The sequence below is a fragment of the Stenella coeruleoalba genome, assembly GCF_951394435.1.
Source record: "Stenella coeruleoalba genome assembly, chromosome: 3".
Lineage (NCBI taxonomy): Eukaryota > Metazoa > Chordata > Mammalia > Artiodactyla > Delphinidae > Stenella > Stenella coeruleoalba.
Window position 1 is genome coordinate 150,706,981 of NC_137148.1, and position 14,961 is coordinate 150,721,941.

At 42.6% G+C, this 14,961-nt stretch overlaps 1 protein-coding gene across 15 annotated transcripts in view; it reads left to right on the forward strand.

Moving 5' to 3' along the window:
- Positions 1-204: 204 nt before the first annotated feature.
- Positions 205-14,961, forward strand: part of LOC307183210 (uncharacterized protein) — a 103,024-nt gene continuing 88,267 nt past the window's right edge. For 3 of the 15 annotated variants that reach the window (XM_079915409.1, XM_079915412.1, XM_079915411.1), the window contains exons 1-4: positions 205-4,233; positions 8,769-8,850; positions 10,811-10,901; positions 13,320-13,381. Coding sequence is in view for 6 of the 15 variants with exons in the window: in XM_079915407.1 (XP_079771533.1) it covers positions 10,820-10,901; positions 13,320-13,381 (144 nt within the window). In the remaining 9 variants the exon portion in view is untranslated. The other 12 variants (XR_013827416.1, XM_079915408.1, XM_079915417.1 and 9 more) reach the window with 9 other exon arrangements.

Genomic DNA, 14,961 nt, shown 5'->3' on the forward strand with positions numbered 1-14,961 from the left:
AACCTGTCTCTGCGAGGGCATGGGGCGGAAGGCGTGGGGACTGTCCTCAAGCGGGGAGAAGCCACCCGCAGACGTGCCCCCAGGTGATTTGCTCTGGGCAGTTGTTTGCACCGTCTAAACTGCCTTTGCGATCCGGCCACTGGCAGGAGCCGGGCGATCAGCTTTCTACTCCTGCCAGCTCAGAGCCCGGAGGTGAGCTCATGCTAACTGCGAGACACAGTCGCTTTGTCTGCACCCACCCTGTGCCCATCCTTTCCCACGACCTCTCTAACGCAGCCCCCAACCCCAGTCCTGGGTTTTGAGGACGATTCTCAGAGCCAGACAAGAAGGCGCCTGGAAGGAGGCAGTAGGGTGCGCTGAGCAAGGCCGGGCGGTCCTCTAGCTCCGGGTGCAGGCGGGCAACGGCGGAAGAATGCGAGGACGGCGGAAGATGCGAGGACGGCGGATCGGGCCCGCTGAGCGGTGGGCGGTGCTGCAGTGCTCTCTCACCGCCTGCTCCCGCAGCCTCGGCCCCGAGGCTCCTGTGCCGCCCTGGGTATAGATGGATGGCTTCTGGATGAAGAAATTGAGTTTCAGGGTCTGCGTGACTATGGGTTCTCTTGTTTCTCTGTCTGTCTTCCTGTGTGTCTCTCTCCTTGTGTCTCTTTCTCCCTGCTTTTTTTTTTTTTTTTTGTCTCTCTGTTTTTATGTTCTCCCTTTCAATTTCTGCCTCTCTTTTCCTTCTCTACCCCTATCTCCAAGTTTTTTGTTCATCTCTGTCTTGAAGTGATCCTTTCCTAATGCACAGCTCTCTCCCTGCCTGGTAGGACCCAAGCTCAGTTAGTCCCTTCTCCAGATGTTCTGGCTGACCCTTATGCTCCCCGTAGCTAAAAAGTCGGCTCCCTCTCAAGTGCCTTTCCTGAAGCATGTTGGGTTTCTGGAGGGGACTCCTTGTGAGATTCAAGCTGTCACTACATCAGCACCCAGGGGTATGAAGTTTGTGTTTGTGCCAGAAGGAGGGGTGCCTGTCTAAAGCTGCAGCCTGGTATGGCCCCTCTGAGCCTCTGAGCATCCCTAGCACCTGTTGAGTATGCCACCTCTAGATGTTTGCAAGGCCAAAAGTGCTTCTGGGCAGCCTTCACTTTGAGGTAATGCTGTCAGGAAGAGCCTGGGTTGTTGGAAGCAAAACCCAGAAGCACTTCCTTTACCTCTGAGCTTAAACTAGAGAACCTGAGGAGGCAGCGCTGCAGGGAGGATGAGGCCAGAGGTCACCTGAGAACCACAGGGGCAACTCACAGTATTTTTACTGGAGCTCTGGGGGTTGAAGGCACATTTGCTGTTTGACATTTTAAAAATTATTTTGGTGCCTTCACTTGGAGCTTGGGAGCTTGCAGATGGGCCTGCCTGTCGAAAAAAGAGTGAAATCTTAAAGTCAAGAGAGAGCTTGCAGACTAGGTGAAGGATTGTGTTTGCTGAAAAAGATTCCAGGGGGAGCTGATTCCTTCTCTGGTGTGTGGATCTGAGGCACTTGCAAGAAAAGAGAACGCTTGCCTTATGCTTAGTTCCCCCGTTCCCTGGGCTGGGAAGGAAAGGAACGGAATGCCAGCATTAGCAGTGTGCGTTGGGACCAAAACCATTCAGAGAAAACACTGTCATTTTCCTCTAATTTGCAAATTGCAGCTATTCATGTTGCATTGAACAGCTGAGGGAAAAGAGCCCCCAGTTTTCACCTGCATTTATTGAGAAGAGGCTGGTAGTAGGAGGGATGCACCAACTTGTGGCTTGTGCTGCAAGCTGGATATAAGCTTGGTGTGAGCATCCTGGTTAACCACTGCCCATGTTCAAATATACAGAGATAGATTCCAACAGTCTCTTCCAGTAGCCTTATTTTTGCGTGTGATCTTAGAAGCTCCTGGCATGTAAGTCCAGTCCCCAGTTTCCCAGCCTCTGTAAACCTGCAAAATGAATAGAGAGAATAGTGGAACACAGACCCCTTGTTCAAAGACACAGTCACTTTAGGGAAAGAGGAAAAGAACGGGTAGGTGAATCTTCTCTGGGATTGCAGGGTTCAGCTCAATGAAGACTGTCCTGTATAAAAGAAACTCCTCTAAATGGTTGAATTCTTAGCTCTCCAGAGATTTGAGTTTTCTTTTCCCCAGTCCCTGTGGGTTGCTGTGGGGAATGTGTCAAACCTATCATTTGAGATAAAAATTTATGGTGAGGTAAGCTTCTAGGCTGGGGGAAGGAAGACTTAGTGACTGAAATGGGGGATGCTAAGCACTGGGGGGCAGGAAGGAACAAGGAGCTAGCAATGGATGTAACAAATGCTGCAGCTGCCAGCAAAGCCTGGATTGAACTTCCTTCCTGAAAATGAGGACCCGGGCAAGAATGACCACTCAGATGTAAACAGTGTCTCTGACTGGGAATTCTCATCTGCCTGCCGGTGGGCCAGAGCTGAGCAAGTCCTTTCTCTCTCCTCTGTATGCACACTGAACTGCTTAGTAAGTGACATGTCAGAGGACAGGAATCATATTCAGTGGATCTTTCAAATCCAGGAGTTTGAGGCTAATGAAATTAGTGTGAGGCCAGGGCTCTGCCAACTAGAATTAAGTCACTGCAGCCACCCTGCAATGCATTTTCAGCCTGAAGGGAGCATCAGGTAGGAATTTCGGGAGATTTGTTTCGGAGCCTGTACAAAATAATACTCTCCTAATGCTAAGAAAGATTAAATGTAAATTAATATTGACTACGAGTAACATATTTAAAAAATAATCGCCGAGTGGGGGATGGCTTAAAGTGGAGAGATTATATAATATGGTGTCCAAAGAATAAATCTCCCCTGACCACTGTTTCATGGGCTATAAGTAAGATCTATTACAATGGAAAGTAATGGGAACGTTTTTATTCAAGGCTTCTCTGCTATTGACTTGAGAGCAAACACTCTGAGAGTATAAATTACTCTTGCTGTGTGCTGACTCTGAATGAACAATATTTCATGTGCAGTGACATGGTCTAAGCTATAGACTTGGAACTGAATGGCATCTGTTTCAATTGCTTTGTTCTCTCAAGAGCAACTAGATAGAAAAAAGTGGTCAATTTGACCCTTGTGGGAGCGTGTTGCAAATCTAAACCTGTGTCCCTCATACCATAAATGAAATACATTCGTAAATTTGTGAGTGTTTTCCTTCTGTTCATTGATGCTTGAGTATAATCTCAAACTTTGGCAGCAACATTTTATACATAAGTACTTGGTTTTCTTCCTTTCTTCTTTCTCTTTCTCCTCTCTCTCTCTCTCTCTCTCCATCTTATGTAATTGGATAGAACTGGGCACCTAGGATGATGTGGTGTTACTATAGTGGGATTTTTTTTTTTTAAAAAAACAACTCTAACTTACCCTTTTAAACATTTCATAAATACAGGTGTCAGTGCCATTTGGAATAGTCTCTATAACAATTTCTGTCTCCACATTTACTGTGTTTCAGCAAATTTACCTAACAGATGGTGAGTGGGCAATTTTTAAAGGGGCATTTTTTAAAGAGCGGAGGGGGAAGGAATAGAGACAGGCACATACTATATTTGAAGTTACCTCCACGTGTATTTTATGTATGTATACCCATACAATTAAGAAGTCTTTGGATGTTTTATCTTCAAGAATAATTCAGATACTGGATTACTTGAATATCATAAACATTTAGGGTTTAACAGATTCGTTACATATAGACGTTGTATCATGGATTGAAAAGACCATAGCCAGCGGGCAGCAGCGGGCGAAGCGACCGAGCGGCGGCGAGGGCTGGACGGCGGGTGCAGGGGTCCGTGCTTCCTCGCGGTGGAAGGCTGGGGTTCGCCAGAGACGCCGGGTTGCTCCGCGTTGCCAGGTTACCGAGCGCGTGCCCCCCGCCCGCTCTTCCGCCCGGGCCGCCCTCGGCGCCGCCTGAGCCGCGGTGCGGGCTGCGCGGGGCGCCGGGTCCGCGGAAGCCTGGGTCGGGGGCTGCGTGAGGGACTCTCGTCGCGCGTGGACGCTGCGCGAGCGTGCGGGGGACGTATGGCGCCGACCTGGGGCTCCCCGGCGCTCCGGCTCCGCTCAGGGCGCCCTCTCAGGGGCCTCCGGCGCGAGGCCCCCTTCGTGGTCAAGATGGCGGCGCCCAGGCGGGCCGCGCCGAGGTGAGCTGGAGCTGGGCCCGGAGAGGGGTGAGTCAGCCACGCCCAGGACTTGGACCCCGGGCTCGTCTCCCGTCTCCCGGGGAGCGGCGGGTGAGTGGGCGCGGCCGCGCGTAGGTTCCTCTCGTGGGGTGGTCAGCTCTTCGTGCGTCCGCAGACTTCTGTCGTCTGATAGTCAGATCTGGGGTGGCCCAGGTTGGAGGCGAGGGTGCTTGATTGGGGAAACCTGAGGGGTTTAAGGACTGTGTTGGGATCGTTTCAGACCCTAGCAAGAAGCTGAGCAAGTTTTCTCCTCTCTTCCCGGCTAAGTGTTCTCCCTTCTCTGAAGACGCCAGCTTTTCTGAATCACCTTGTTCCCCGGGGGGATACAGTTGGTGGTTCTGACCGTGGAACGTAGGACCCGGCGCGGGGAAGCCTGAGCTGGTTCTAGTTACTTTGTTTGCAAAGCACTTGTCTTGTCTTTGGAATCTTTGTGTATATAACCAACGTTGGGAAGAGCCAGCGTTTTCTCCTCCAAAACACTGCGAGGGGTAACTTTATACGTAAGAAACAAGTGGGCGTTCACATCCATCTCTTTTCCAACCACTGAGTTTTGGTTGTGTTTCCTTTCTTTAAGTTTGTCTCGTTTTGAAGTGATAACAAAACAAACAAACAAACAAAAAAACCATAGCCAGTTACACAAAGTATATACTCTAGTCTCAGTCCTGCCATTAATTAGCTATGTTACCTTAAGTCATTTATTTTTTCTAGGCCTCATTTTTCTCATGTGATGTTTTTTCTTTGGAAAAGTATAGTTTCTCGAAGTCGCTAATCTCTGTGTCATAGTTCAGCTTGGAGAAAACCTGTTCTTATCCAAACTCCATGACATTGTATTTCAGGCTCCAACTTTGGACTTTGAGTGAGTTGGGGGCAACTTTTTAAGGATATTTTCACACAGGTTTTTTAGTTAATATCAGTCTAGCTGACTTGTCATACTCAGACTTTCTCCCATATTCTTTTACCAGTGTGTTCCTTAGTCATATATATAAAGACTGTTGTGGGAAAAATGACCTCCTGGGTCAGCTTACTGCATGGTCATCGACACAGGACAGGGAGTAAGATTCTGTGGATTTTACAGAAGCAGATACAGGTTTCATTTTCCATGTCCTCTCCCCTTTCATCTTACAAAAAAACAGCAGGCTTTTCTTGGAGAACTGCCAGATAATGCCATCCTGCCTCCTCAGGGGCCCCGGGGATGAGTCGCCCAGGGACTGAACTCCAGTAAAGCAGGTGATTGGCTCATGGGTAGGCGTCTGACCTCGGCTAAGTCTATCAGACTGCTCTCCAGGACTTTTCTCTCAGAGCAAAATGGAAGAATTGTCTTTTCTCTCTGGAATTTCTAAGCTGGGGAGATATGACTCTGGGACTCCCAGTGACCATCCAGCACAAGGAGAGACTTTCTGTAAAATAAAGTCTTGCAGAGGTAAGCAGCGCTGAGGGATGGAGAGAGAGCTGGAACCCTGCTGATACTCTGGAACGTCCAGATCCAACTGTATCTGAATATGGCTGCATCCCTGAATTTCTAGTACTTGTTTGTTGAGGTGGTTGTTGTTGTTTGGTTTTTGTTTTTAAATTTCCTTTGACTATTTTGAATTTGTTTTCAGCCATGTGCATTTGAAAGCATCATAGCTAAAAGAGCTAATTTCCTACATTAATGTCAGGTTTGCTGACTGGCATTCCATAAGTGAAAAATCATATCCGCTATTTTCTTTAAATAAAATCCTTCTAGCTCAGGTTTGAGATATTCAAAACTCTGCCTCCTACCCCCCTCTTTGCAACATTTACTGTATCACCTTGAAGCATTTGTGACCACATCTTTCCCATCTAGACGCAGTTGAGAGAGAGAGCAAAGACTTCTGATATAAACTGCAACCTATATGCCTCCTACCTGGAAGCTTTAGAACATACTTGATTCTTGTCATTAAAGCAAATCGTTTGTTGTTGTCTCCAGGGCACAGAAGCATTTTCATGGCATAATAGAGTACAAAGTACATTAAGCCTAACTCTACTTCTCACCCTCTTTTACTTTAAATAGGCAGAAAAGAACAATCTCAAACACATTTTCCCAACAAATAAAATACATATACGATTATGTTTAGAAGACATTTATGCAACATATAGTTAGACTGATGAATTAATGGACCTTTCGCCAATTGGCACAGTAAATATATATGTTCGATGTGCTTAATTAAAAAGAAGACAATAACATATTTTTACAGGTTAATTATCTGAGAAGAGTATTGTGCCAGCACACTTGATACTACAGTATTTCATGTTTGACAAGTAACCTTTTTTCAATTATATTTACTGCTAAATGTTTCTTGGATCAAGCTATTAAATTATAAAGTCAAAAGTAAAATGATATGAAATTACAATGATAAAGGGACACATATCCCACTTTATGAGAATAGAAGTTCTAATTTCTTTTCAATACTACTAGTAGTGACCACAATACTAATTTGAGCCCTTACTATGAGCCACTGTGCCCATATACATTTAGTTCTTACAGTAGTTCTGCAAAGGGCATATAATAATCCACACTGTAAAGCTGAAGAAAGTGATTCTCATAGCTGAAAGTCACATAGCTGGTGAGTGGCAAAGTCTAGATTCAAACTTAGAGTCGTCTGACAATGCCCAGGTTGTTGACCACTATGTACACTGCTCAATTGTTGCACCAATAAAGAAGGGCTTGAAATAATTATAGATTTGCCTACCCCGAAACTGCAGTGATTTAAAGACATCAGAGTTGCCAGTTGCTTAACCACATCTACTTACAGTAAGAAATTACATTTTATTTCATTTCTAAAACAAGATTAATTCTGCAGGCCCATCGAAACTTGAGCACACAAATCCTACCTCCAAATGAAAGATGCTTGTTTTCCATTATTCAACACATGGCCCTGTACAGAGGCAATAAATATATAGTAGAATTTTCATTCAAATAAGTGAGAAGAGAGGTTTCTTCTTGTCCTGATTCAGTGCCCATCATTATGGATTATGATGGCTCTTCCCAAACTTTACTTCATTCCCTCCACTCTTTCTACGAAACTCCAGTAATGGAATCCATCATTCAGATATATGTGCAAAGCGAAAGGACTGTATTAATACAGTTGTTGAAAGTCAAGTTGATAGAGCACAGGAAATACATCCTAATAAATGCAACATTAATGTTTGTGTGGGCCTTGGAGTGAGGGGTAGAAGAATTTTCAGTTTAATGGAATATTTTGCCTCTTGCTATGAAAGTGCGGCTTAATAGTCTTGTAATTGGTCATTTACAGAATCCTCCATCTCTGGGTTTCATGCTTTCTTTACTCTGCAGCTGTTGATTCCTTCTCTTGTTCTGGATGGAAGAGAGCCACTTCAAAGGGCTCAGCCTGGCTTTTTGTGTTATTGTTGAGATGAAGATATTTCCATTTATTAAAGCGCACTATTTAAACATTTTTATCATGTTTTAAACTTGACTGTGTTCTGAAGGTATGAGCACAGGCAGACATAATGGGGGATGTTTTCCAGGAGAAAACATACTCTTATCAAAGGAATTATCAGAATTTTCATGTATGGATTGAGAATCAAATTCTGGAGTTAGACCTGAATTTAAATTCATACTCACAACTTATTACCAGTCTCATCTTGATCAAACGGTTACCACACTTCTCATCAATTTCCTTATCTTTGAAAGCGGAATAAGAGAAGTATGCCTGGTGGAGTTACACATCAAGCTCATCTGATAGAATATTCATAAGGATTTTGCACAAAATGTACATGGAAATATTTTAGCACCGAGTTTAGCATGCGATTCGTCTTCAATACATTTAAGAGCTATTATTTTATTATTATTATGCTATCACTAAATATCACTATTACTTAAATGTCATTATTGCTAAAATTGCTGTAAAATTACCGCAGTAACCCATGATGAATTCCCCTCTTCTGTTTCCTTTGTTTAAATGGAAAATATATATATAGATCTAGACAGAGAACACTTTAGTGATCCTATTCAGTGGAGTGAGAATTTCCATGGCACTGATTAAAACAAATCCTGAATTGCATGGACTTAAGATAGCAGAGAGGGGCTTCCCTGGTGGCGCAGTGGTTGAGAGTCCGCCTGCCGATGCAGGGGACACGGGTTCGTGCCCCGGTCCGGGAAGATCCCACATGCCGCAGAGCGGCTGGGCCCGTGAGCCATGGCTGCTGAGCCTGCGCCTCCGGAGCCTGTGCTCCGCAACGGGAGAGGCTGCAACAGTGAGAGGCCCGCGTACCGCGAAGAAAAAAAAAAAAAAAAAAAGGTAGCAGAGAGGCTAAGAGATTTGAAGTTAGACATCCCCAAGTGTGAATTCTACTGTGACCCTCTTCTAGCTCTAAAACCTTGAGGAAGTTACTTAAACTTTCTGAGCTTTACTACTAGTTTCCTCATCTGTATCTTTTCCAGGACTATTTATCAAGCATCTTCCTGTTCTCTATGCTTGGACGTATCAATGAATAAATTAGACAAGAGCCTTTGCCTGCGTGCTCCTTCTTGCATGGTTTCTCCCTCCTTACACTCTCGTGTGGAAACGGATGTTATAAATAAATTCTATGCTTTGTCACAGGTTGATGGGCGCTACGGGATAAGGAAAAGGATGTGAAGCTCACTGAAGAGGCTTGCGTTGGGAGTGCTGGAGGCGTGTACAGGTAGGTTCTGATTTTAAATAGGGTAGTCAGGGTGGATTTTATAAGTTGACATTTGAGCAAAGACTTGAAGTGAGGGAGTTGTCAGAATGTATGATGGGGAGACCACTCCCTGGGAGCAAGAATAACCAGTCCCAAAACTCTAAGGCAGAAATATGCCAGGCAGCTTGGAGGAATATCAAGGAGACCACCCTGGCTGACTTAGTCAGTGGGGAGGAAGAGACAGCAGGAGGGCTGGAGGTCGGATATGTGACGGGATGGATTGGGTAAGTCCTGGGAGGCCATCACATGCATTGTGTCTTTTACTCTAAACGTAGGCAGCCAGGGACAGGATTTTAGCCGAGGTGTGGCATGAACTGTCTCTTGTTTGAAAAGCATAGCTCTATCTGTGGTCTTGAGGATGTGGGGAGAGAGTGGAGTCAGGGAGAATCTCAGGAGGCGACTACAGGATCCTCGAGGTCTATGTTGGTGGCCTGCACCAGGCTGCTAGTGGCTGGTAATTCTCAGAAGTGGCACATTGGGAAGGTTGTGACAGCATTTCGTGGTAGATTGAATGCAAGAATGGAAAGGAAGAGGGGGTCAAGGGTGAATTCGAGATTTAGGGCCTGGGGAACTGGAAAGGTGTGGTTACTGTCACCTAAGATGGAAAAAGTTTGGGGTAGAGCATGTTTGGGGGATTAAAGACCAGTTTTGGAGGTATAAGATTTGAGATGTTTTTGTGACATCCAAGTAGAGGTGCTGAGTACACAGTTGGATACACAAGTCTGCAGTTCTGAAGAAAGGTCTAAACTAGAGATACACTTTAATACCATGGAGATATTAAGAATAATTACATGGAAGCGCTATTTTAAAGATAAAATGAAGTAATGCAATTAGCACTCTGTCTTCTCAAAACATTTAATAACTGTTAGCTAAAATAATTACCTGAAATGAAAAAATACCTATAGTTTCTTTTGTTGTTTGCAGTAAAAGTGAATAAAATGTCACAATTATTTTAATAGTATTTGTGACACAGTAGTTTTAGTTAAGACACCATGACTACAAACATTTACAATAAACCTTTCAGTCTCCTGCTTTTCACTCTGATAGGGTACTTGGAACCATATTTTGTAAGGTTTAAGTTAGTTGTCATAGGGTACCTCTTTAATTAGAAGTAATTCTGAACTGCCTAGTTCCATGCAGTTTTATATACATATATGTATAATTATTATTTTATGATTTATCAAACTCAGTTGAAAATTTGCATCACTGATATACATTAGAATTTAAGCATTTACCCAGGTACTCAAGGAAAAAAATGTACTTGTCTTGTAATTTCCATAGGGGTACTTACTTTCACATCTTCCCTTCACTTTGCAATTGCAAACATGGCAGGGGAAATATTATCTTACTGGTCTTTGAGTTCCCCTTAGCTATCTGCAAGTCCTTAAACAGCCTTTGTGGCTTAACCAAAATTCTCTTCCATCTTCATTCCGCTAACAGATATTGGTCTAAGCATGTACTTACACTAAAAAATGCATGACCACGTTGTCTCTACACATCTATAATTTTATGTTAACACTAACATTATGTAAGCTATACTTTAATTGTAATTATAACAGATTTTATGTCAACACACATCCATTTCTAGTGTTCATCTGGTGTTCAAGGGGAGAGCAGTATGTCGTAAATTTTATCAAAATATAACATCTGAAGAATAGAACAGAGGGTAATTGTGTAATTCTGTATTCACTCTAATTAAGTTCAGTGGAGTTGGCATAATAGAATTAAGATGAAAGAAAAAGACATCGAGGTACCATGGCTCCCTCTCCTAACACACCCTTTTTGTATCCGAGAGCAGAGACTCAGCACCTTTCTGTACCGAAATGGAGACAGGAAGAGGCCAGAGGATGAATGACAGGCACGAATGAGGTGGAACTTTGAAGAGCAACATGGAATGAAATACTTCTTTTGTATTTGGTAGGTGGGGAAAATGTACCAGCGTGTATGCCTACTGGGACCACGTTTTCCAGAACAGTTAAGCCCAGTGTCAACTATGCTGTCCCACCTTCCTCGTAAGTAGGAACATCCTGTTACTTGAATCTTTGCTTCCTGTTTCTTGATAGCTGGTTGAGAAGATTATCACAGGAACTGCATCTTGTTAGCAAATACACTGTTTTGAAATGATTGACACTCACTGAAGAGTGGCAACTCCAAGCTTGCTGTCTCTTGATCTTGGACTATTTAAGTCTGGAGTGCAGGAGTGGGTTATGGGGAAAGACCATTGGAATTCTTGTGTCTTCAGCATAATGGTTATAGCATAATGGTTAGGAGTGTAGGTGCTGGTTCAAATCTCTGCTTTCCACTTGCTAACCATATGAGCTTGGGCAATTTACCTGATTACCTGAACCTCAATACTCCTGCCTATAAAATGATGTTAATAATATTTCATCCTCATAGACTTGTTTTCAATGTTAAAATGAAGTCACTTACACCAAGCACTTAATACAATGCCTAGAGCATAGTAAGGTCTATTATTATTACTATTACTACTACTAATACTATTATTACTATTACTGTCACGATGCCAGGTGCTATTTTTCCTATGCCTTATTCCATTATCTTCTGCCCTGTCCCCCCATTTCTGTCTTGTTTCTGTACAAGGGTAGGTTTGTCACAGAGCATTTTCTTTCCCTAGTGTCTGACTCTTAGTCATCAAGGTGACTGGTCCACGACGTGGCATTCATTGCTGCTCGTTGAAGCAACCCGTTTTGAGAAGGGGAGTTGGATATTGATGCCAAGTTGGGTCAAGGAGAGAGAATTTTCTCTCTTCAGCACTCAGCTAAGTGAAATATTCAGGCCTCAGAAGGAGAATCAGGCAAAGGGCAACATGCTTAATTTCATACCTTAGTGATTAAGAACAAGTCAGACAGGCTGGATTTGAACTCATTTCCGTCATGTACTGACAACGGGATCTTAGGTGCTTTTGTAACCCGTCTGAGGCTCAGTCAACATCTGAAAGAGACGAATAACATTATCAGGACCTAGCATATAGCCTCGTTGTAATAAGTGAGTAAATCCTTTTAAAACGTTCAGCACGTTGTTTGGCATATAAACACGTAATAAAATTTAGCTTCTTTGACTACTACCGCTGCTAATATTATTAAGTAGCTGAGCAGATCCGAGGCCCATTTTTTTCTTAGATTGCACATAATCATTTGGACAACGAGCTCACATTGATCAACCGTTGCTTATATATAAACCCCCATGAACCCAAAGGTGCTTTAACTGTCTCCCAGTCAGAGCCTGTTCTGGGGGCAGAAGGAACACCGGCACTACCCCCGTCATCTTTGCCTTTATTGTCACTACACTCGCCTGCCGTACTGAGCACTTTCTGTTTGCCAGGCACCAAATTTAGCCCTGCGTATGCACTATATCATGTAGTTCTCACACTCAGGTGGGAGACATCATCATCGTCCCCAATTTTCCGATAAAGACGCCGAGGTGTTGGAAAGGTAAGAAACTTGACCCACAGCAAGAGTTGGAGCCGGAGTATTCAAACCCTTCTCTCTGACCTCAAGAACCCTTAAATATTAGCATACTAGTACATCCTGGTAAGAAAATCTGCTTCCAGCCACTCTGGTGAGAGTAGAAATGATTCTCAGTCCCCACATTCCTGTATTGCCCATGCCACCCTTGCCTCAGGACTAGGTGGGAAAGGAAGTGATCTCTTCAAAGAGCAGCCAAAGGGAACCTACTCCCTTCTGCCTTTTCGTAATCAACTAACCAATATTTTATTTCCTTCTTAAGAGTCCCCACGTGTTCCTTTTGGTACTTAGCTTGGCCTTTTAGAATTCTGACATTCTGTACATGACTCATCCACTGTATTTCATGTTAATTTATTGAGGTCAAGTATAGGGTCTTACTCATCCTGAAGTCCGGTTATCCCCTGTCACATCTAACTCTGTTCTTTTCTTCTTGTAGGACATCTGCAGATATTTATTTGAATTTTGTTGAATTGTTCTCATCAATAGTACATTAAAAGTTATACAGAAAGTGATTTCTTATAAGGAAAACCATCTAAATAGATTTCTAGCTCTTTACTTTTTATAGCACTATTGTAGAGATTATAGATCTCCAGGTAGTATTTTTTAGATTGAGTTCTTCATATCATCTTATTTTTACATATAATGATAAATCTGAATTTTCTCTATCAAAGCTCTGAGACTTCACTGGCTTATAACTTAGCTTGTTGATATGTGTTGTTGACTTTTCCATTTACAATGATGTTTGATCCTGGTAAGGATGGGGCTGGGTGGGAAGGTACATCTTAGGGCCATCAATTGGTTTTGTAGAGAACTAACAGAAAGATCTAAAGTCTCATCATATTTCTGCAGAACTCATGAATCATTTTATTATAATTCCATTCATTCAGGGAGTATAAAACCATTTTCAAATTGTTATTCCTAATTTGTTCATCTTCTCTTCCTTAGTCTTAGTGAGAAGAGAGCAGGCTGAATGGAAGACAGTCATTATGACCACTGGGGCCACTAAGGTAGGCATCAGTCCCAGAGTTTTGTTTTCATCTCTCCGCTATTAATAGTGGCTAATGTCTTGAGTGCTTACTTGGTGCAAATTACTTAGCCGACCATGGCAAATGGGTTGTGTCATTTCATCCCCTGATAGTCATACAATTAATGTATGTATTATTATGATATCCCATAATGCATACATGGAACAGAGCCTCAGAAGTAGTTATTTGCTCACCAAAATATGGTAGATGTGGAATTTGGACTGAGGTCTGATAGACTCCTAAATCACTCCTAGTGATTTTTACCACTAAATTAAAGTTGTATACCTCTGGAGAGTAGATAGTTTCTAAAATTTCCTCAGCTCTAATGTTTTATAATTAAATTTTTGTCTGATGGCAAGCTTAACAGTTAGGATGGGTAGGAAGGAATGCCAGCCTGTTGAATGGAATTTCCCTGAAATAAGCCTGTTTTATGACACCAGTTCATTCATTCATTCACTCAGCATGTATTGAATGTTTGCTCTGTGCAAAGGCATTTTAGGCATCACAGTGGAGTGAGCGCCCCTTCCATAGACTCTCCTGCAGCACTCAGAGAAGTCTTGGACTGGTTTGCCTGTTATGGAATGGGGCTTGGTGATAGAAGCCTGGTTTGTCCTCCACTGATAAAACTAAGACATACTCATATGAGTTTAGAGGCATCTTGAAGCCGTGGGATAGTAACACACATGAATCTTACCATTTTTGCCTGGGATTAATGATATAAAGGCTTTGGATTTGGGTATGGAAAACGGGTGCAATTATGGGCGTGTTGGTTCTACATATATACGGACATCACGTGTCATCAGCCTGCAGCTACCTGCCATTCCTCACTACTCCTTCTTTTCACAAACCAAAGAAGTACCTTCTTATCTCTCCTGTGGATAAGCTCTTGACAGTGGCACTAGGGCCTCCCTCAATAAGTACATCATTGGCTAAACCAGTGGTTTCTCAGATATGCTCATTGAACAACCCTTAAGGTGGATTGACATTCCACTGCCTAGAATAGAATATGGTGTTCTTTAGAAATCGGGGGGAAAAAAATAGGCCACCAGATGTACTTTCTTTAATTTAAATTGTTTATATATATGAACAATTGTTATGTATGTGTATGTATACTTGTTCATATATATGAATGATTTAAAAGTGAAGAGATAGATATATACACACACATATATATATATGTATGTTTAAATTTTGGCTTCTGTTAGCAAGTAGTAAATTAAATTATTAGCAGATCCATACTGCAGGGAAATAACCAATCAGATTTCATTCAATAGCTTGCTTTTTTGTAGATTTATGGTTGTGATTTTATATCTGCAGGTATGTTTGCTGAAGAAAATATTTCTGCCACTTTACACAAAATTAAATTCATTTAATACCAATGCGGCATGTCTCAACTGTCTTAATACAGTTTTAATCTTGAGTCGCATCAGAAGTATGAAATTAGAATCATACCCCAAAATCATTTGAAGATATAATTACTTTCATTTCCCTTATACTTTTGAGACTTTTGAAAAACAAGTATTTAGTTGTAGTTATCTGTTTCTGTCTCTCTAAGGATAGCA